A 23,215-nucleotide genomic window follows, 5' to 3' on the forward strand; every position below is an offset into this window, starting at 1 on the left:
TTATTCAATCAAGAGTTTGTTATTTTGAAATAGTGCTGGTATGTACTATTTACTCAGAAACAGAAAAGAGATGAAGATTTCTGTTTGTATGAGGAAAATGATTTTAGCAACCGTCACTAAAATCCATGGCTGTTCCACACAGGACTGTTGAGAGCAATTAACTTCAGTTGGGGGAACAGTGAGCAGTCTCTTGCTGCTTGAGGTATGACACATTCTAACAAGACGATGTAATGCTGGAAGCTGTCATTTTCCCTCTGGGATCCGGTAAGCCATGTTTATTACGATTGTAAATAAGGGCTTCAAAAAGGGCTTATTAAGACTGTAGACTTTTTTTGGGCTAAATCGATTGATTATTAACACATATTTAGCCTTGAGGAATCATTTTATCTGGGTATTTTGATATAATAATATCGGCAGGCACTGTTTTAGACACCTTATTCTTTAGGGGCTTTCCCAAAGCATAGGCAGAGCCTCATTTTCGCGCCGGTGTTGCGCACTTGTTTTTGAGAGGCATGGCATGCAGTCGCATGTGAGAGGAGCTCTGATACTTAGAAAAGACTTTCTGAAGGCGTCATTTGGTATCGTATTCCCCTTGGGGCTTGGTTGGGTCTCAGCAAAGCAGATACCAGGGACTGTAAGGGGTTAAAGTTCAAAACGGCTCCGGTTCCGTTATTTTAAGGGTTAAAGCTTCCAAATTTGGTGTGCAATACTTTTAAGGCTTTAAGACACTGTGGTGAAAATTTGGTGAATTTTGAACAATTCCTTCATGTTTTTTCGCATTTGCAGTAATAAAGTGTGTTCAGTTTAAAATTTAAAGTGACAGTAACGGTTTTATTTTGAAACGTTTTTTGTACTTGTTATCAAGTTTATGCCTGTTTAACATGTCTGAACTACCAGATAGACTGTGTTCTGAATGTGGGGAAGCCAGAATTCCTATTCATTTAAATAAATGTGATTTATGTGACAATGACAATGATGCCAAGATGATTCCTCAAGTGAGGGGAGTAAGCATGGTACTGCATCATTCCCTCCTTCGTCTACACGAGTCTTGCCCACTCAGGAGGCCCCTAGTACATCTAGCGCGCCAATACTCCTTACTATGCAACAATTAACGGCTGTAATGGATAATTCTGTCAAAAACATTTTAGCCAAAATGAACACTTATCAGCGTAAGCGCGACTGCTCTGTTTTAGATACTGAAGAGCATGACGACGCTGATATTAATATTTCTGAAGGGCCCCTAACTCAGTCTGATGGGGCCAGGGAGGTTTTGTCTGAGGGAGAAATTACTGATTCAGGGAACATTTCTCAACAAGCTGAACCTGATGTGATTGCATTTAAATTTAAGTTGGAACATCTCCGCATTCTGCTTAAGGAGGTATTATCCACTCTGGATGATTGTGACAAGTTGGTCATCCCAGAGAAACTATGTAAAATGGACAAGTTCCTAGAGGTGCCGGGGCTCCCAGAAGCTTTTCCTATACCCAAGCGGGTGGCGGACATTGTTAATAAAGAATGGGAAAGGCCCGGTATTCCTTTCGTCCCTCCCCCCATATTTAAAAAATTGTTTCCTATGGTCGACCCCAGAAAGGACTTATGGCAGACAGTCCCCAAGGTCGAGGGAGCGGTTTCCACTTTAAACAAACGCACCACTATACCCATAGAGGATAGTTGTGCTTTCAAAGATCCTATGGATAAAAAATTAGAAGGTTTGCTTAAAAAGATGTTTGTTCAGCAGGGTTACCTTCTACAACCAATTTCATGCATTGTCCCTGTCGCTACAGCCGCATGTTTCTGGTTCGATGAGCTGATAAAGGCGGTCGACAGTGATTCTCCTCCTTATGAGGAGATTATGGACAGAATCAATGCTCTCAAATTGGCTAATTCTTTCACCCTAGACGCCACTTTGCAATTGGCTAGGTTAGCGGCTAAGAATTCTGGGTTTGCTATTGTGGCGCGCAGAGCGCTTTGGTTGAAATCTTGGTCGGCTGATGCGTCTTCCAAGAACAAGTTACTTAACATTCCTTTCAAGGGGAAAACGCTGTTTGGCCCCGACTTGAAAGAGATTATCTCGGATATCACTGGGGGTAAGGGCCACGCCCTTCCTCAGGATCGGCCTTTCAAGGCAAAAAATAAACCTAATTTTCGTCCCTTTCGTAGAAACGGACCAGCCCAAAGTGCTACGTCCTCTAAGCAAGAGGGTAATACTTCTCAAGCCAAGCCAGCTTGGAGACCAATGCAAGGCTGGAACAAGGGAAAGCAGGCCAAGAAACCTGCCACTGCTACCAAGACAGCATGAAATGTTGGCCCCCGATCCGGGACCGGATCTGGTGGGGGGCAGACTCTCTCTCTTCGCTCAGGCTTGGGCAAGAGATGTTCTGGATCCTTGGGCGCTAGAAATAGTCTCCCAAGGTTATCTTCTGGAATTCAAGGGACTTCCCCCAAGGGGGAGGTTCCACAGGTCTCAGTTGTCTTCAGACCACATAAAAAGTCAGGCATTCTTACATTGTGTAGAAGACCTGTTAAAAATGGGAGTGATTCATCCCGTTCCATTAAGAGAACAAGGGATGGGGTTCTACTCCAATCTGTTTATAGTTCCCAAAAAAGAGGGAACGTTCAGACCAATCTTAGATCTCAAGATCTTAAACAAGTTTCTCAAGGTTCCATCGTTCAAGATGGAAACCATTCGAACTATTCTTCCTTCCATCCAGGAAGGTCAATTCATGACCACGGTGGATTTAAAGGATGCGTATCTACATATTCCTATCCACAAGGAACATCATCGGTTCCTGAGGTTCGCATTCCTGGACAAACATTACCAGTTCGTGGCGCTTCCTTTCGGATTAGCCACTGCTCCAAGGATTTTCACAAAGGTACTAGGGTCCCTTCTAGCTGTCCTAAGACCAAGGGGCATTGCTGTAGTACCTTACTTGGACGACATTCTGATTCAAGCGTCGTCCCTTCCTCAAGCAAAGGCTCACACGGACATTGTCCTGGCCTTTCTCAGATCTCACGGATGGAAAGTGAACGTGGAAAAGAGTTCTCTATCTCCGTCAACAAGGGTTCCCTTCTTGGGAACAATAATAGACTCCTTAGAAATGAGGATTTTTCTGACAGAGGCCAGAAAAACAAAACTTCTAGACTCTTGTCGGATACTTCATTCCGTTCCTCTTCCTTCCATAGCTCAGTGCATGGAAGTGATCGGGTTGATGGTAGCGGCAATGGACATAGTTCCTTTTGCACGCATTCATCTAAGACCGTTACAACTGTGCATGCTCAGTCAGTGGAATGGGGACTATACAGACTTGTCTCCGAAGATACAAGTAAATCAGAGGACCAGAGACTCACTCCGTTGGTGGCTGTCCCTGGACAACCTGTCACGAGGGATGACATTCCGCAGACCAGAGTGGGTCATTGTCACGACCGACGCCAGTCTGATGGGCTGGGGCGCGGTCTGGGGATCCCTGAAAGCTCAGGGTCTTTGGTCTCGGGAAGAATCTCTTCTACCGATAAATATTCTGGAACTGAGAGCGATATTCAATGCTCTCAAGGCTTGGCCTCAGCGAGGGCCAAGTTCATACGGTTTCAATCAGACAACATGACAACTGTTGCGTACATCAACGATCAGGGGGGAACAAGGAGTTCCCTGGCGATGGAAGAAGTGACCAAAATCATTCTATGGGCGGAGTCTCACTCCTGCCACCTGTCTGCTATCCACATCCCAGGAGTGGAAAATTGGGAAGCGGATTTTCTGAGTCGTCAGACATTGCATCCGGGGGAGTGGGAACTCCATCCGGAAATCTTTGCCCAAGTCACTCAGCTGTGGGGCATTCCAGACATGGATCTGATGGCCTCTCGTCAGAACTTCAAAGTTCCTTGCTACGGGTCCAGATCCAGGGATCCCAAGGCGGCTCTAGTGGATGCACTAGTAGCACCTTGGACCTTCAAACTAGCTTATGTGTTCCCGCCGTTTCCTCTCATCCCCAGGCTGGTAGCCAGGATCAATCAGGAGAGGGCGTCGGTGATCTTGATAGCTCCTGCGTGGCCACGCAGGACTTGGTACGCAGATCTGGTGAATATGTCATCGGCTCCTCCTTGGAAGCTACCTTTGAGACGAGACCTTCTTGTTCAGGGTCCGTTCGAACATCCGAATCTGGTTTCACTCCAGCTGACTGCTTGGAGATTGAACGCTTGATCTTATCGAAGCGAGGATTCTCAGATTCTGTTATCGATACTCTTGTTCAGGCCAGAAAGCCTGTAACTAGAAAGATTTACCACAAAATTTGGAAAAAATATATCTGTTGGTGTGAATCTAAAGGATTCCCTTGGGACAAGGTTAAGATTCCTAGGATTCTATCCTTCCTTCAAGAAGGATTGGGAAAAGGATTATCTGCAAGTTCCCTGAAGGGACAGATTTCTGCCTTGTCTGTGTTACTTCACAAAAAGCTGGCCGCTGTGCCAGATGTTCAAGCCTTTGTTCAGGCTCTGGTTAGAATTAAGCCTGTTTACAAACCTTTGACTCCTCCTTGGAGTCTCAATTTAGTTCTTTCAGTTCTTCAGGGGGTTCCGTTTGAACCCTTGCATTCCGTTGATATTAAGTTATTATCTTGGAAAGTTTTGTTTTTAGTTGCAATTTCTTCTGCTAGAAGAGTTTCAGAATTATCTGCTCTGCAGTGTTCTCCTCCTTATCTGGTGTTCCATGCAGATAAGGTGGTTTTACGTACTAAACCTGGTTTTCTTCCAAAAGTTGTTTCTAACAAAAACATTAACCAGGAGATTATCGTACCTTCTCTGTGTCCGAAACCAGTTTCAAAGAAGGAACGTTTGTTGCACAATTTGGATGTTGTTCGCGCTCTAAAATTCTATTTAGATGCTACAAAGGATTTTAGACAAACATCTTCCTTGTTTGTTGTTTATTCCGGTAAAAGGAGAGGTCAAAAAGCAACTTCTACCTCTCTCTCTTTTTGGATTAAAAGCATCATCAGATTGGCTTACGAGACTGCCGGACGGCAGCCTCCCGAAAGAATCACAGCTCATTCCACTAGGGCTGTGGCTTCCACATGGGCCTTCAAGAACGAGGCTTCTGTTGATCAGATATGTAGGGCAGCGACTTGGTCTTCACTGCACACTTTTACCAAATTTTACAAGTTTGATACTTTTGCTTCTTCTGAGGCTATTTTTGGGAGAAAGGTTTTGCAAGCCGTGGTGCCTTCCATTTGGGTGACCTGATTTGCTCCCTCCCTTCATCCGTGTCCTAAAGCTTTGGTATTGGTTCCCACAAGTAAGGATGACGCCGTGAACCGGACACACCTATGTTGGAGAAAACAGAATTTATGTTTACCTGATAAATTACTTTCTCCAACGGTGTGTCCGGTCCACGGCCCGCCCTGGTTTTTTTAATCAGGTCTGATAATTTATTTTCTTTAACTACAGTCACCACGGTACCATATGGTTTCTCCTATGCAAATATTCCTCCTTAACGTCGGTCGAATGACTGGGGTAGGCGGAGCCTAGGAGGGATCATGTGACCAGCTTTGCTGGGCTCTTTGCCATTTCCTGTTGGGGAAGAGAATATCCCACAAGTAAGGATGACGCCGTGGACCGGACACACCGTTGGAGAAAGTAATTTATCAGGTAAACATAAATTCTGTTTTTCTTCTCTCATCAGTATTCAACATGTGTATGGTGCTCAGCATCCTCCTTTTGATCCAATGCTTCATGGAAAGTAAGTATAACATTATTTTTTTTAATATAATTTTTTTATTCTTTGGTCTTTTCATTTATAAGAAATACATACCCAAATGAATGTTAGGGATGGGGATAACCCCAAAAAGAATGATATAAAAGCAGTTACAATCATACAAAAATGGTCCAATAATAATACAGTCCAATCTTTGCGCCTTGGGTAACTGAAAATGCAATGATTCACCGTATTGAAACTGCACAATGTAGGCAGACTACTTGTATAGGTGTCCCCAAAATGTAATCACCTTATAAATTAAATACAAACTCATTAGTCACCACTCACCCCTGCATTAAAGAGACATTGTACGCTATTTTTTTTCTCTGCAGAAATGTTTTATAGAAGTTTACAGACTCCTGCTGCTGTTTATGTAAAGGGTATTCTTGTCATATGTAGGGAAGGGGAAGTATCTGCTCTTCCTGCTTTCTTAGCCCATTTCAGTGGGTGTCCCAGACTAACCTCATCAACAGTGCTAAATTAGGAGCTTCTAAGTACATTTAAAAAGGTTTTATACTGGATTTTTATACCTGTATCTGTGCATATTCTTCTTTAGAGTAGTGTCTATAACATGCAGTTATATCTCAATTGGTGTGTACTTTCCCTTTAATCCTACTTAAAGAAGTGAAACTTTTATGTATTCATAGGGTTCAATTTATCATCCTCTTCGGCAAGCTTTGCCTGCCTACGACTGCAGGTTCTAACAAGCAGCGGTCATCAGACCCCTGCATTTCAATCTCCCCGGTCTAGTCCGACCGGGGAGATTGACAGCTCCTGCCTGCGCGTGATTGGCCCGTGTGCAATGCTAAATTCTGCCAGGGGAATTCAGCCCTGCCAGTGGCTGGCTGCGTGTCAGACAGGCATTTGTGTTAATGAAATAGTGAAGATTAGAGTGCATTATTATTGGACTGCTTTTGAGTAATTACTATTGCTTTCTGCATGTTTATTTTATAACATTATTGCTGTGAGAAAGAGGCGTTATCTCTGCAGACGTAAATTTACAGTTTTAAAAACTGCAAAACCAAGCATCTGTGATATCTTCTTGAAAGAAAAAATGCCCTAAATAATCTTGGAGAAATATCTAGGAGATCATTAGCTTGTAGATGGATTAATGGAATTCATTTACCAAAAATTTAAACATTGCAGCCATGAATGTACAGCCTCATGCCACATAATTTGAAACCTAATCCTTATTTTATAATGAGTACATTTTGGACTATAAATTATCTTAAATAGAAAGCTAGCTTAAATTTTTTTTCTTCTAAAACATTGATTTGTAGCCACCCTGGTTTATTCATATTGCTATCTGTGTAATACAGGGGCATGTTTGATACAGTTTATATTTCTTTCTAATGACACGATGAGTCCATGGATCATCTAATTACTATTGGGAATATCACTCTTGCCAGCAGGAGGCGGCAAAGAGCACCACAGCAAAGCTGTTAAATATCACCTCCCTTCTTTCTAACCCCAGTCATTCTTTTTGCCTACGTTAGAGCAAGGAAGTGGTAAAGTTAGGTGTTAGGAGAAGAATCTTCAAGCAAGATTTTATTATTTTTTCAGCAGTGCAAGATTGTGCTGTTTTGTTCTAGGTTGTAGCCGTAGTCCATATCAGTCTCTTCAGTAGAGCAGTGGTAACTTTCAAGCAATGGGAACTTGTGGGGTACAATCCTCACTGCGCCTCCCATATATTTATGCTGCCCTAACCATGCAAGCCTGAGTAAGATTACTCCGTCTTTGTTTCTATCCACAGGTCCATGTGAGGGAACTGGCCTCTCAAACCTAGTGAGTTGCCGTGCTGCCGGGCAGAAGTCTTAAGGTAAGTGCTAACTTTAATTTTTTCTGGGACACACATACAGAGAAAATAGCACTTTCACATTCAAAAAATTGGGGGACAAGTCACATTCACCTATGATAGGGGAATGTTTGTTAAGGGCTGCAGAGCAGGCACTGGGGACAAGGAGAATCTGGCTCAGTGATGGTGGTGTATTTTTTACTTTACTCACGACGGCTGAAATAATACATTTAGCCTATCGGGAGTTTCAGGTGGTTACGTCCACGATGGGCGGAGTTAGATACGGCGGCAGTTCCTATTGCGCGCCTTTTTTTTCTGGCCCTGTCTCACTTCCTGTGTTCCGCATTGGAAATCACCTGCATCACAGATTAAGCAGCGTTGCGGTTACGGACCGTAATTGTTAAAAGATTTGAGTCTGGATCCACTACAAGTCATATACTTTGTTAGTAGGCAGGCAGGTAATCACCTCAGCAAGACTAAGCTGAGGTGTAGAGTTGTCTGGAGTGTTATTTTGGTGGGCCATTGTTTATTTTAAATAACAGAAAAATAGAGTTAGGATTCCTAGAATTCTGTCCTTTCTCCAAGAAGGTTTGGAGAAGGGTTTATCGGCAAGTTCCCTTAAGGATCAAATATCTGCCTTGTCTATTTTGTTACATAAACGTCTGGTGGACGTCCCAAACGTACAGTCATTTTCTCAGGTCTTGGTTAGGATCAGGCCTGTGTTCAATCCAGTTACTTAATTTAGTTCTTCAAGGGGCTCTGTTTGAACCTGTGCATTCATTAGATATTAAGTTGTTATCTTGGAAAGTTTTGTTTCTTGTTGCTATTTCATCTGCTCATAGAGTGTCAGAGCTCTCAGCATTACAGTATGAGTCTCCTTACCTTATTTTTCATTCGGATAAGGTAGTTTTGCGTACTAAGTTAGAGTTTCTCCCTAAAGTAGTTTCAGATCTGAACATTAATGAGGAGATTGTTGTTCCTTCCTTGTGTCCTAATCCTTCTTCTCAAAAGGAACGGCTTCTGCACAATCTGGACGTGGTACGTGCATTAAAATTCTATTTCTCCAACATAGGTGTGTCCGGTCCACGGCGTCATCCTTACTTGTGGGATATTCTCTTCCCCAACAGGAAATGGCAAAGAGCCCAGCAAAGCTGGTCACATGATCCCTCCTAGGCTCCGCCTACCCCAGTCATTCTCTTTGCCGTTGTACAGGCAACATCTCCACGGAGATGGCTTAGAGTTTTTTAGTGTTTAACTGTAGTTTTTATTATTCAATCAAGAGTTTGTTATTTTGAAATAGTGCTGGTATGTACTATTTACTCAGAAACAGAAAAGAGATGAAGATTTCTGTTTGTATGAGGAAAATGATTTTAGCAACCGTCACTAAAATCCATGGCTGTTCCACACAGGACTGTTGAGAGCAATTAACTTCAGTTGGGGGAACAGTGAGCAGTCTCTTGCTGCTTGAGGTATGACACATTCTAACAAGACGATGTAATGCTGGAAGCTGTCATTTTCCCTATGGGATCCGGTAAGCCATGTTTATTACGATCGTAAATAAGGGCTTCACAAGGGCTTATTAAGACTGTAGACTTTTTCTGGGCTAAATCGATTCATTATTAACACATATTTAGCCTTGAGGAATCATTTTATTTGGGTATTTTGATATAATAATATCGGCAGGCACTGTTTTAGACACCTTATTCTTTAGGGGCTTTCCCAAAGCATAGGCAGAGCCTCATTTTCGCGCCGGTGTTGCGCACTTGTTTTTGAGAGGCATGGCATGCAGTCGCATGTGAGAGGAGCTCTGATACTTAGAAAAGACTTTCTGAAGGCGTCATTTGGTATCGTATTCCCCTTTGGGCTTGGTTGGGTCTCAGCAAAGCAGATACCAGGGACTGTAAAGGGGTTAAAGTTCAAAACGGCTCCGGTTCCGTTATTTTAAGGGTTAAAGCTTCCAAATTTGGTGTGCAATACTTTTAAGGCTTTAAGACACTGTGGTGAAAATTTGGTGAATTTTGAACAATTCCTTCATGTTTTTTCGCAATTGCAGTAATAAAGTGTGTTCAGTTTAAAATTTAAAGTGACAGTAACGGTTTTATTTTAAAACGTTTTTTGTACTTTGTTATCAAGTTTATGCCTGTTTAACATGTCTGAACTACCAGATAGACTGTGTTCTGAATGTGGGGAAGCCAGAATTCCTATTCATTTAAATAAATGTGATTTATGTGACAATGACAATGATGCCCAAGATGATTCCTCAAGTGAGGGGAGTAAGCATGGTACTGCATCATTCCCTCCTTCGTCTACACGAGTCTTGCCCACTCAGGAGGCCCCTAGTACATCTAGCGCGCCAATACTCCTTACTATGCAACAATTAACGGCTGTAATGGATAATTCTGTCAAAAACATTTTAGCCAAAATGAACACTTATCAGCGTAAGCGCGACTGCTCTGTTTTAGATACTGAAGAGCATGACGACGCTGATAATAATGTTTCTGAAGGGCCCCTAACCCAGTCTGATGGGGCCAGGGAGGTTTTGTCTGAGGGAGAAATTACTGATTCAGGGAACATTTCTCAACATGCTGAACCTGATGTGATTACATTTAAATTTAAGTTGGAACATCTCCGCATTCTGCTTAAGGAGGTATTATCCACTCTGGATGATTGTGACAAGTTGGTCATCCCAGAGAAACTATGTAAAATGGACAAGTTCCTAGAGGTGCCGGGGCTCCCAGAAGCTTTTCCTATACCCAAGCGGGTGGCGGACATTGTTAATAAAGAATGGGAAAGGCCCGGTATTCCTTTCGTCCCTCCCCCCATATTTAAAAAATTGTTTCCTATGGTCGACCCCAGAAAGGACTTATGGCAGACAGTCCCCAAGGTCGAGGGAGCGGTTTCCACTTTAAACAAACGCACCACTATACCCATAGAGGATAGTTGTGCTTTCAAAGATCCTATGGATAAAAAATTAGAAGGTTTGCTTAAAAAGATGTTTGTTCAGCAGGGTTACCTTCTACAACCAATTTCATGCGTTGTCCCTGTCGCTACAGCCGCATGTTTCTGGTTCGATGAGCTGATAAAGGCGGTCGATAGTGATTCTCCTCCTTATGAGGAGATTATGGACAGAATCAATGCTCTCAAATTGGCTAATTCTTTTACCCTAGACGCCACTTTGCAATTGGCTAGGTTAGCGGCTAAGAATTCTGGGTTTGCTATTGTGGCGCGCAGAGCGCTTTGGTTGAAATCTTGGTCGGCTGATGCGTCTTCCAAGAACAAGCTACTTAACATTCCTTTCAAGGGGAAAACGCTGTTTGGCCCTGACTTGAAAGAGATTATCTCTGATATCACTGGGGGTAAGGGCCACGCCCTTCCTCAGGATCGGCCTTTCAAGGCAAAAAATAAACCTAATTTTCGTCCCTTTCGTAGAAACGGACCAGCCCAAAGTGCTACGTCCTCTAAGCAAGAGGGTAATACTTCTCAAGCCAAGCCAGCTTGGAGACCAATGCAAGGCTGGAACAAGGGTAAGCAGGCCAAGAAACCTGCCACTGCTACCAAGACAGCATGAAATGTTGGCCCCCGATCCGGGACCGGATCTGGTGGGGGGCAGACTCTCTCTCTTCGCTCAGGCTTGGGCAAGAGATGTTCTGGATCCTTGGGCGCTAGAAATAGTCTCCCAAGGTTATCTTCTGGAATTCAAGGGGCTTCCCCCAAGGGGGAGGTTCCACAGGTCTCAGTTGTCTTCAGACCACATAAAAAGACAGGCATTCTTACATTGTGTAGAAGACCTGTTAAAAATGGGAGTGATTCATCCTGTTCCATTAAGAGAACAAGGGATGGGGTTCTACTCCAATCTGTTCATAGTTCCCAAAAAAGAGGGAACGTTCAGACCAATCTTAGATCTCAAGATCTTAAACAAGTTTCTCAAGGTTCCATCGTTCAAGATGGAAACCATTCGAACTATTCTTCCTTCCATCCAGGAAGGTCAATTCATGACCACGGTGGATTTAAAGGATGCGTATCTACATATTCCTATCCACAAGGAACATCATCGGTTCCTAAGGTTCGCATTCCTGGACAAGCATTACCAGTTCGTGGCGCTTCCTTTCGGATTAGCCACTGCTCCAAGGATTTTCACAAAGGTACTAGGGTCCCTTCTAGCTGTGCTAAGACCAAGGGGCATTGCTGTAGTACCTTATTTGGACGACATTCTGATTCAAGCGTCGTCCCTTCCTCAAGCAAAGGCTCACACGGACATAGTCCTGGCCTTTCTCAGATCTCACGGATGGAAAGTGAACGTGGAAAAGAGTTCTCTATCTCCGTCAACAAGGGTTCCCTTCTTGGGAACAATAATAGACTCCTTAGAAATGAGGATATTTCTGACAGAGGCCAGAAAAACAAAGCTTCTAGACTCTTGTCGGATACTTCATTCCGTTCCTCTTCCTTCCATAGCTCAGTGCATGGAAGTGATCGGGTTGATGGTAGCGGCAATGGACATAGTTCCTTTTGCGCGCATTCATCTAAGGCCATTACAACTGTGCATGCTCAGTCAGTGGAATGGGGATTATACAGACTTGTCTCCGAAGATACAAGTAAATCAGAGGACCAGAGACTCACTCCGTTGGTGGCTGTCCCTGGACAACCTGTCACAAGGGATGACATTCCGCAGACCAGAGTGGGTCATTGTCACGACCGACGCCAGTCTGATGGGCTGGGGCGCGGTCTGGGGATCCCTGAAAGCTCAGGGTCTTTGGTCTCGGGAAGAATCTCTTCTACCGATAAATATTCTGGAACTGAGAGCGATATTCAATGCTCTCAAGGCTTGGCCTCAGCTAGCGAGGGCCAAGTTCATACGGTTTCAATCAGACAACATGACAACTGTTGCGTACATCAACCATCAGGGGGGAACAAGGAGTTCCCTAGCGATGGAAGAAGTGACCAAAATCATTCTATGGGCGGAGTCTCACTCCTGCCACCTGTCCGCTATCCACATCCCAGGAGTGGAAAATTGGGAAGCGGATTTTCTGAGTCGTCAGACATTGCATCCGGGGGAGTGGGAACTCCATCCGGAAATCTTTGCCCAAGTCACTCAGCTGTGGGGCATTCCAGACATGGATCTGATGGCCTCTCGTCAGAACTTCAAAGTTCCTTGCTACGGGTCCAGATCCAGGGATCCCAAGGCGGCTCTAGTGGATGCACTAGTAGCACCTTGGACCTTCAAACTAGCTTATGTGTTCCCGCCGTTTTCTCTCATCCCCAGGCTGGTAGCCAGGATCAATCAGGAGAGGGCGTCGGTGATCTTGATAGCTCCTGCGTGGCCACGCAGGACTTGGTATGCAGATCTGGTGAATATGTCATCGGCTCCACCTTGGAAGCTACCTTTGAGACGAGACCTTCTTGTTCAGGGTCCGTTCGAACATCCGAACCTGGTTTCACTCCAGCTGACTGCTTGGAGATTGAACGCTTGATCTTATCGAAGCGAGGGTTCTCAGATTCTGTTATCGATACTCTTGTTCAGGCCAGAAAGCCTGTAACTAGAAAGATTTACCACAAAATTTGGAAAAAATATATCTGTTGGTGTGAATCTAAAGGATTCCCTTGGGACAAGGTTAAGATTCCTAAGATTCTATCCTTCCTTCAAGAAGGATTGGAAAAAGGATTATCTGCAAGTTCCCTGAAGGGACAGATTTCTGCCTTGTCTGTGTTACTTCACAAAAAGCTGGCAGCTGTGCCAGATGTTCAAGCCTTTGTTCAGGCTCTGGTTAGAATTAAGCCTGTTTACAAACCTTTGACTCCTCCTTGGAGTCTCAATTTAGTTCTTTCAGTTCTTCAGGGGGTTCCGTTTGAACCCTTACATTCCGTTGATATTAAGTTATTATCTTGGAAAGTTTTGTTTTTAGTTGCAATTTCTTCTGCTAGAAGAGTTTCAGAATTATCTGCTCTGCAGTGTTCTCCTCCTTATCTGGTGTTCCATGCAGATAAGGTGGTTTTACGTACTAAACCTGGTTTTCTTCCAAAAGTTGTTTCTAACAAAAACATTAACCAGGAGATTATCGTACCTTCTCTGTGTCCGAAACCAGTTTCAAAGAAGGAACGTTTGTTGCACAATTTGGATGTTGTTCGCGCTCTAAAATTCTATTTAGAAGCTACAAAGGATTTTAGACAAACATCTTCCTTGTTTGTTGTTTATTCCGGTAAAAGGAGAGGTCAAAAAGCAACTTCTACCTCTCTCTCTTTTTGGATTAAAAGCATCATCAGATTGGCTTACGAGACTGCCGGACGGCAGCCTCCCGAAAGAATCACAGCTCATTCCACTAGGGCTGTGGCTTCCACATGGGCCTTCAAGAACGAGGCTTCTGTTGATCAGATATGTAGGGCAGCGACTTGGTCTTCACTGCACACTTTTACCAAATTTTACAAGTTTGATACTTTTGCTTCTTCTGAGGCTATTTTTGGGAGAAAGGTTTTGCAAACCGTGGTGCCTTCCATTTAGGTGACCTGATTTGCTCCCTCCCTTCATCCGTGTCCTAAAGCTTTGGTATTGGTTCCCACAAGTAAGGATGACGCCGTGGACCGGACACACCTATGTTGGAGAAAACAGAATTTATGTTTACCTGATAAATTACTTTCTCCAACGGTGTGTCCGGTCCACGGCCCGCCCTGGTTTTTTTAATCAGGTCTGATAATTTATTTTCTTTAACTACAGTCACCACGGTACCATATGGTTTCTCCTATGCAAATATTCCTCCTTAACGTCGGTCGAATGACTGGGGTAGGCGGAGCCTAGGAGGGATCATGTGACCAGCTTTGCTGGGCTCTTTGCCATTTCCTGTTGGGGAAGAGAATATCCCACAAGTAAGGATGACGCCGTGGACCGGACACACCGTTGGAGAAAGTAATTTATCAGGTAAACATAAATTCTGTTTTACTGGAGACTAAGGATTTTCGTCAGTCTTCTGCTCTGTTTGAGGTATTCTCTGGGAAACATAAGGGGCAGAAAGCTACGGCTAATTCCCTTTCTTTGTGGCTGAAGAGTACCTTTGCCTATGAAACTGCTGGACAGCAGCCTCCTGAGAGAGTTACTTCTCATTCTACGAGGGCTGTTTCCTCTTTCTGGGCATTCAAAAATGAAGCTTCTGTGGAACAGATTTGCAAGGCTGCAACTTGGTCCTCTCTTCACACTTTTTCAAAATTCTATAAATTTGATACTTTTCCCTCGGCTGGGGCCTCTTTTGGGAGAAAGGTTCTTCAAGCAGTGGTGCCTTCCGTTTAGGTTTTCTGTCTTGTCCCTCCCTTATCATCTGTGTTCTCTAGCTTGGGTATTGATTCCCAATAGTAATTAGATGATCCGTGGACTCATCGTGTCTTTAGAAAGAAAACAAAATTTATGCTTACCTGATAGAATTCTATCAGCCAATCGGAATTCAAGGGACGCCATCTTGGATGACATCATTTAAAGGAACCTTCATTCTTCGTTACATGTCGGAAAAAGAGAATGCTCCGCGCCGGATGTCTTGAAGATGGACCCGCTCTGCGCCGAATGGATGAAGATAGAAGATGCCGCCTGGATGAAGACTTCTGCCCATCTGGAGGACCACTTCTGCCGGCTTGGATGAAGACTTCTCCCGGCTTCGTTGAGGACTTCTTGCTGCTTCGTTGAGGATGGATGTCCGGTCTTCAAAACTGTAAGTGGATCTTCGGGGGTTAGTGTTAGGTTTTCTCCTGTTAAGTGTGGTCAGTCCACGGGTCATCATTACTTCTGGGATATTATCTCCTCCCCTACAGGAAGTGCAAGAGGATTCACCCAGCAGAGCTGCTATATAGCTCCTCCCCTCTACGTCACCTCCAGTCATTCTCTTGCACCCAACGAATAGATAGGATGTGTGAGAGGACTGTGGTGATTTTAATTAGTTTATTACCTTCAATCAAAAGTTTGTTATTTTATAATAGCACCGGAGTGTGTTATTCATTCTCTGGTAGAATTTGAAGAAGAATCTACCTGAGTTTTTTCTATGATTTTAGCCGGAGTAGTTAAGATCATATTGCTGTTTCTCGGCCATCTGAGGAGAGGTAAACTTCAGATCGGGACAGCGGGCAGATTAATCTGCAAAGAGGTATGTAGCAGTTTATTATTTTCTGACATGGAATTGATGAGAAAATCCTGCCATACCGTTATAATGTAAACTCAGCCTTAAATGCAGTAGATGTAGCTGGTATCAGGCTGTCATGTATGTATATTTTACACTTCAGTATTCTGGGGAATGGTACTTCACTGGATTTATACTGTATGCATAGACTTAACCTAATTTGCAGGGACTTGCAATAGGTTTTAAATAACAATTAATTTATTGAGGTTAAACGTTTTTTTGCTGGCATGTAAAATCGTTTATTTCTCTGAGGTACTGGGTGAAAAAATGTTTTGGGCACTATTTTTTTCCACTTGGCAATAGTTTTGTTTAAATTAAAGCAGTTTACTGATCTCTCTCACTGTTATGTGTGAGGGGGAGGGGCCATTTTTGGCGCTTTTACTACGCATCAAAAAACTCAGTCAGAGGTTCATTTTCTTCCTGCATGATCCGGTTCATCTCTACAGAACTCAGGGATCTCCAAAGCTTTTTTTGAGGGAGGTAATCATTCACAGCAGAGCTGTGAAGATTGTAGTTGACTGTGATAAAAAACGTTTATTTGTGTATTTTTTCTGCTGCCAGGGTTAGTTATCCTTTGCTAATGGGAACAATCCTTTGCTAAAATTGTATATTTCTTACAAAGATTTGATGCTATAACTTATTTATTTTCAACTGTCATAATTTTTTCTGTGCTTCTTATAGGCACAGTTCGTTTTCATATTATTGTAAATTACTTGAAAAGCATTTCCAAGTTGCTAGTTTATTGCTAGTGTGTTAAACATGTCTGATTCAGAGGAAGATACATGTGCTATATGTGCTAATGCCAAAGTGGAGCCCAATAGGAATTTATGTACTAATTGTATTGATGTTACTTTAAATAAAAGTCAATCTGTACAAACTGAACATATTTCACCTAACAACGAGGGGAGAGTTATGCCGACTAACTCGCCTCACGTGTCAGTACCTGCATCTCCCGCTCGGGAGGTGCGTGATATTGTAGCGCCGAGTACATCTGGGCGGCCATTTCAGATCACATTACAGGATATGGCTACTGTTATGACTGAAGTTTTGGCTAAATTACCAGAACTTAGAGGCAAGCGTGATCACTCTGGGGTGAGAACAGAGTGCGCTGATAATATTAGGGCCATGTCAGACACTGCGTCACAGGTGGCAGAACATGAGGACGGAGAACTTCATTCTGTGGGTGACGGTTCTGATCCAAACAGACTGGATTCAGATATTTCAAATTTTAAATTTAAGCTGGAAAACCTCCGTGTATTACTAGGGGAGGTGTTAGCGGCTCTGAATGATTGTAACACAGTTGCAATACCAGAGAAAATGTGTAGGTTGGATAAATATTTTGCGGTACCGGCGAGTACTGAGGTTTTTCCTATACCTAAGAGACTTACTGAAATTGTTACTAAGGAGTGGGATAGGCCCGGTGTGCCGTTCTCACCTCCTCCGATATTTAGAAAAATGTTTCCAATAGACGCCACCACAAGGGACTTATGGCAAACGGTCCCTAAGGTGAAGGGAGCAGTTTCTACTTTAGCTAAGCGTACCACTATCCCGGTGGAGGATAGCTGTGCTTTTTCAGATCCAATGGATAAAAAATTAGAGGGTTACCTTAAGAAAATGTTTGTTCAACAAGGTTTTATATTGCAACCCCTTGCATGCATTGCGCCTGTCACGGCTGCAGCAGCATTTTGGTTTGAGTCTCTGGAAGAGACACTTGAATCATCTACACTAGATGAGATTACACTCAAACTTAAAGCCCTTAAGTTAGCTAACTCATTTATTTCAGATGCCGTAGTACATTTAACTAAACTTACGGCTAAGAATTCCGGATTTGCCATTCAGGCACGCAGAGCACTGTGGCTAAAATCCTGGTCAGCTGATGTTACTTCTAAATCTAAATTGCTTAATATACCTTTCAAAGGGCAGACCTTTATTCGGGCCCGGGTTGAAAAAGATTATCGCTGACATTACAGGAGGTAAAGGCCATGCCCTGCCTCAGGACAAAGCCAAGCCTAGGGCTAGACAGTCTAATTTTCGTTCCTTTCGTAATTTCAAAGCAGGAACAGCATCAACTTCCTCTGCACCAAAACAGGAAGGAGCTGTTGCTCGCTACAGACAAGGATGGAAACCTAACCAGTCCTGGAACAAGGGCAAGCAGGCCAGGAAACCTGCTGCTGCCCCTAAGACAGCATGAATCGAGGGCCCCCGATCCGGGACCGGATCTAGTAGGGGGCAGACTTTCTCTCTTCGCCCAGGCTTGGGCAAGAGATGTTCAGGATCCCTGGGCGTTAGAGATCATATCTCAGGGATACCTTCTGGACTTCAAATCCTCTCCCCCAAGAGGGAGATTTCATCTGTCAAGGTTGTCAACAAACCAAATAAAGAAAGAAGCGTTCCTACGCTGCGTACAAGATCTTTTATTAATGGGAGTGATCCATCCAGTTCCGCGGTCGGAACAAGGACAAGGGTTTTACTCAAATCTGTTTGTAGTTCCCAAAAAAGAGGGAACTTTCAGGCCAATCTTGGATTTAAAGATCCTAAACAAATTCCTAAGAGTTCCATCGTTCAAGATGGAAACTATTCGAACAATTTTGCCCATGATCCAAGAGGGTCAGTACATGACCACAGTGGATTTAAAGGATGCTTACCTTCACATACCGATTCACAGAAATCATTACCGGTATCTAAGGTTTGCCTTTCTAGACAGGCATTACCAGTTTGTAGCTCTTCCATTCGGATTGGCTACGGCTCCAAGAATCTTCACAAAGGTTCTGGGTACTCTTCTGGCGGTACTAAGACCGCAAGGAATTTCGGTAGCTCCGTACCTAGACGACATTCTGATACAAGCTTCAAGCTTTCAAACTGCCAAGTCTCATACAGAGTTAGTACTGGCATTTCTAAGGTCGCATGGATGGAAGGTGAACGAAAAGAAGAGTTCTCTCTTTCCACTCACAAGAGTTCCCTTCTTGGGGACTCTGATAGATTCTGTAGAAATGAAGATTTACCTGACAGAAGACAGGTTAACAAAGCTTCAAAATGCATGCCGTGTCCTTCATTCCATTCAACACCCGTCAGTAGCTCAATGCATGGAGGTGATCGGCTTAATGGTAGCGATGGTACACACAAAGAGGAACTCCAGCACTCCAGTATTAGAAAAAAGGCAATTTATTAAGCAACGTTTCGGGGTCACAGCCCCTTCCTCATGCTATATCTTTATTAAACAACACATCACCATTTAAATACCCTCCTCTAGGCGCCAAAAATGCACCTACATTGGGGAATTGTCTCCCTCTAGTGGTTATTAATGGTCACTATACCAAATGTATATACTATTTCCTAAGTGATATATATTGCTACTTATAAACACATTACATTATGCTTACAACTATACAGGGATATACAACAATATCAAAAATGCATAAATGTATGAAAAATGCCTAAATGTATGAAAAATCTTATCTACAAATGTATAAAAGAATTATTTTGTAAAACAAATGTATAAAAAATATATATGAAGATGCAGATATCTATATTTTTTGTATGTTTTACTCTACTCAATTAATATAGGTTCACTTACTCAAAGCTCATTTTCCAAAATCATATTGCTATTTGGATAGTCATAGGGGGAATATATGGAAAAGCAGACTTATATTATGTTCAAATCTTGTTATGCAATATTATACCCTTGGATAAACTACTTGGATAAACTACTAAAAGAAATATGTTCCTTGGAGGAAGTAATGCTTTAGAATAAACTTTAGAAAAAACATAATGCTTTTAGAAAAAACAAGACAAGTCATAATCTCTGTTGAGACCCCTAGGTTGAAGTGTAGCTAGTTGGTGTATCCACCACATTTCCCTTTGTTGGAGGAGACGTTCCCTATCCATTCCATTTCTATTGGGGCCTACATGGTCTATTATCTGCCACCTCATCTGGCTGACACTATGTCCTTTCTCTAGGAAATGACTTGAGACTGGGGCATCTTTATTATTACACCTAATGTTCGATCTGTGCTGACTCATACGGTCACGGGCCTTACGAGTAGTCTCGCCGATATAAACCAAGGAACATGGGCATTTTATAAGGTAAATTACATGAGTTGTCTCGCAGGTATAGAAGCCTTTGATATTGTATTTCCTACCACTTTGAGGGTGGTGGAAATTCTCTCCTTTAATGATCGAATGGCAACTCATGCAATTGTAACAGGGGAACGTACCTACTCTCTTTTTCCCAGTGACTGTCTGCTGTATCTTACCCGTGGTCCCCAAGTCTGTTTTAACAAGCTGGTCTCTTAGGCTCTTGACCCTTTTATAGGCCATGAGTGGTGGTTTTTTAAAATATGTGACTCCCTTGTTGCATTCCTCTAAAATATGCCAATTTTGGCGTATTAGTTTAGCAATTTTGTTACTGAGTGGATTATATTGGCTCACAAACACCATTCTATCCATATTCTTGTCTGTGTTCCTACTCCTAGTTTTATCCAATTCAGTAAGTGTATTATCCAATAATTTGTCAGGGTATCCCCTATTAGTGAATTTGTAGATAAGATTTTTCATACATTTAGGCATTTTTCATACATTTATGCATTTTTGATATTGTTGTATATCCCTGTATAGTTGTAAGCATAATGTAATGTGTTTATAAGTAGCAATATATATCACTTAGGAAATAGTATATACATTTGGTATAGTGACCATTAATAACCACTAGAGGGAGACAATTCCCCAATGTAGGTGCATTTTTGGCGCCTAGAGGAGGGTATTTAAATGGTGATGTGTTGTTTAATAAAGATATAGCATGAGGAAGGGGCTGTGACCCCGAAACGTTGCTTAATAAATTGCCTTTTTTCTAATACTGGAGTGCTGGAGTTCCTCTTTGTGTGTACCATTGACAGATTATTGGGGGGCTGTGGCAGTGCCCCTGGTCTCCTGTGCACCCAGACCTCTGTGCTGTGCTCACTCTTGGACTGTGGGCTTAATGGTAGCGGCAATGGACATAGTACCTTTTGCACGCCTACATCTCAGACCGCTGCAATTGTGCATGCTAAGTCAGTGGAATGGGGATTACTCAGATTTGTCCCCCACTCTGAATCTGAATCAAGAGACCAGAAATTCTCTTCTATGGTGGCTTTATCGGCCACACCTGTCCAGGGGGATGCCATTCAGCAGGCCAGACTGGACAATTGTAACAACAGACGCCAGCCTACTAGGTTGGGGCGCTGTCTGGAATTCTCTGAAGGCTCAGGGACTATGGAATCAGGAGGAGAGCCTCCTTCCAATAAACATTCTGGAATTGAGAGCAGTTCTCAATGCCCTTCTGGCTTGGCCCCAGTTAACAACTCGGGGGTTCATCAGGTTTCAGTCGGACAACATCACGACTGTAGCTTACATCAACCATCAGGGAGGGACAAGAAGCTCCCTAGCAATGATGGAAGTATCAAAGATAATTCGCTGGGCAGAGTCTCACTCTTGCCACCTGTCTGCAATCCACATCCCGGGAGTGGAGAACTGGGAGGCGGATTTCTTAAGTCGTCAGACTTTTCATCCGGGGGAGTGGGAACTTCATCCGGAGGTCTTTGCCCAGATACTTCGATGTTGGGGCAAACCAGAGATAGATCTCATGGCGTCTCGTCAGAACGCCAAGCTTCTTCGCTACGGGTCCAGATCCAGGGATCCGGGAGCGGTTCTGATAGATGCTTTGACAGCACCTTGGACCTTCGGGATGGCTTATGTGTTTCCACCCTTCCCGATGCTTCCTCGATTGATTGCCAGAATCAAACAGGAGAGAGCATCAGTGATTCTAATAGCACCTGCATGGCCACGCAGGACTTGGTATGCAGATCTAGTGGACATGTCATCCTGTCCGCCTTGGTCTCTACCTCTGAAACAGGATCTTCTGATCCAGGGTCCATTCAAACATCAAAATCTAACTTCTCTGAAGCTGACTGCTTGGAAATTGAACGCTTGATTTTATCAAAACGTGGTTTTTCTGAGCCAGTTATTGATACCTTAATACAGGCTAGGAAGCCTGTTACCAGAAGGATTTACCATAAAATATGGCGTAAATACTTATATTGGTGCGAATCCAAGAGTTACTCATGGAGTAAGGTTAGGATTCCAAGGATATTGTCTTTTCTACAAGAAGGTTTAGAAAAGGGGTTATCCGCTAGTTCTTTAAAGATTTCAGCTCTGTCCATTCTTTTACACAAACGTCTGTCAGAAGTTCCGGACGTTCAAGCTTTTTGTCAGGCTTTAGCTAGGATCAAGCCTGTGTATAAAACTGTTGCTCCGCCATGGAGTTTGAACTTAGTTCTTAATGTTTTACAGGGTGTTCCGTTTGAACCCCTTCATTCCATTGATATCAAGTTGTTATCTTGGAAAGTTCTGTTTTTAATGGCTATTTCCTCGGCTCGAAGAGTCTCTGAGTTATCTGCCTTACATTGTGATTCTCCTTATCTGATTTTTCATTCTGACAAGGTAGTTCTGCGTACTAAACCTGGGTTCCTACCTAAGGTGGTCACTAACAGGAATATCAATCAAGAGATTGTTGTTCCATCTTTGTGTTCTAATCCTTCCTCGAAGAAGGAACGTCTGCTACACAATCTAGATGTAGTCCGTGCCCTGAAATTTTATCTACAGGCAACTAAGGATTTTCGTCAAACGTCTTCCCTGTTTGTCGTTTATTCTGGTCAGAGGAGAGGTCAAAAAGCTTCGGCTACCTCTCTCTCTTTTTGGCTTCGTAGCATAATACGATTAGCCTATGAGACTGCTGGACAGCAGCCTCCTGAAAGAATTACAGCTCATTCTACTAGAGCTGTGGCTTCCACTTGGGCCTTTAAGAATGAGGCTTCTGTTGAACAGATTTGCAAGGCTGCAACTTGGTCTTCTCTTCATACTTTTTCCAAATTTTCCAAATTTGACACTTTTGCTTCTTCGGAGGCTGTTTTTGGGAGAAAGGTTCTTCAGGCAGTGGTTCCCTCCATATAAAGAGCCTGCCTGTCCCTCCCGTCATCCGTGTACTTTTGCTTTGGTATTGGTATCCCAGAAGTAATGATGACCCGTGGACTGACCACACTTAACAGGAGAAAACAAAATTTATGCTTACCTGATAAATTCATTTCTCCTGTAGTGTGGTCAGTCCACGGCCCGCCCTGTTTTTTATGGCAGGCTAAAAAATTTTTTGGATTATACTCCAGTCACCACTACACCCTTGGGCTTCTCCTTTCTCGTTGGTCCTTTGGTCGAATGACTGGAGGTGACGTAGAGGGGAGGAGCTATATAGCAGCTCTGCTGGGTGAATCCTCTTGCACTTCCTGTAGGGGAGGAGATAATATCCCAGAAGTAATGATGACCCGTGGACTGACCACACTACAGGAGAAATGAATTTATCAGGTAAGCATAAATTTTGTTTTTTTAAGGGTTTATTGGGTGGGTTTTATTTTTAGGTTAGGGTTTGGGCAGCAATAGAGCTAAATGTCCTTTTAAGGGCAATGCCCATCCAAATGCCCTTTTCAGGGCAATGGTAAGCTTAGGTTT

The 23,215-nt window shown here is 43.2% G+C and overlaps 1 protein-coding gene across 3 annotated transcripts in view; it reads left to right on the forward strand.

Moving 5' to 3' along the window:
* The window catches only part of TBC1D22A (TBC1 domain family member 22A), a 1,537,055-nt gene that overhangs the window by 53,436 nt on the left and 1,460,404 nt on the right, over positions 1-23,215 (forward strand). For all 3 annotated transcript variants that reach the window (XM_053716617.1, XM_053716618.1, XM_053716619.1), the window contains exon 2: positions 5,669-5,725. In XM_053716617.1, the coding sequence (XP_053572592.1) occupies positions 5,669-5,725 (57 nt within the window). The remainder of the gene's footprint in view (positions 1-5,668; positions 5,726-23,215) is intronic.

This window comes from Bombina bombina, chromosome 6, assembly GCF_027579735.1.
Source record: "Bombina bombina isolate aBomBom1 chromosome 6, aBomBom1.pri, whole genome shotgun sequence".
In the NCBI taxonomy this organism is placed as follows: domain Eukaryota; kingdom Metazoa; phylum Chordata; class Amphibia; order Anura; family Bombinatoridae; genus Bombina; species Bombina bombina.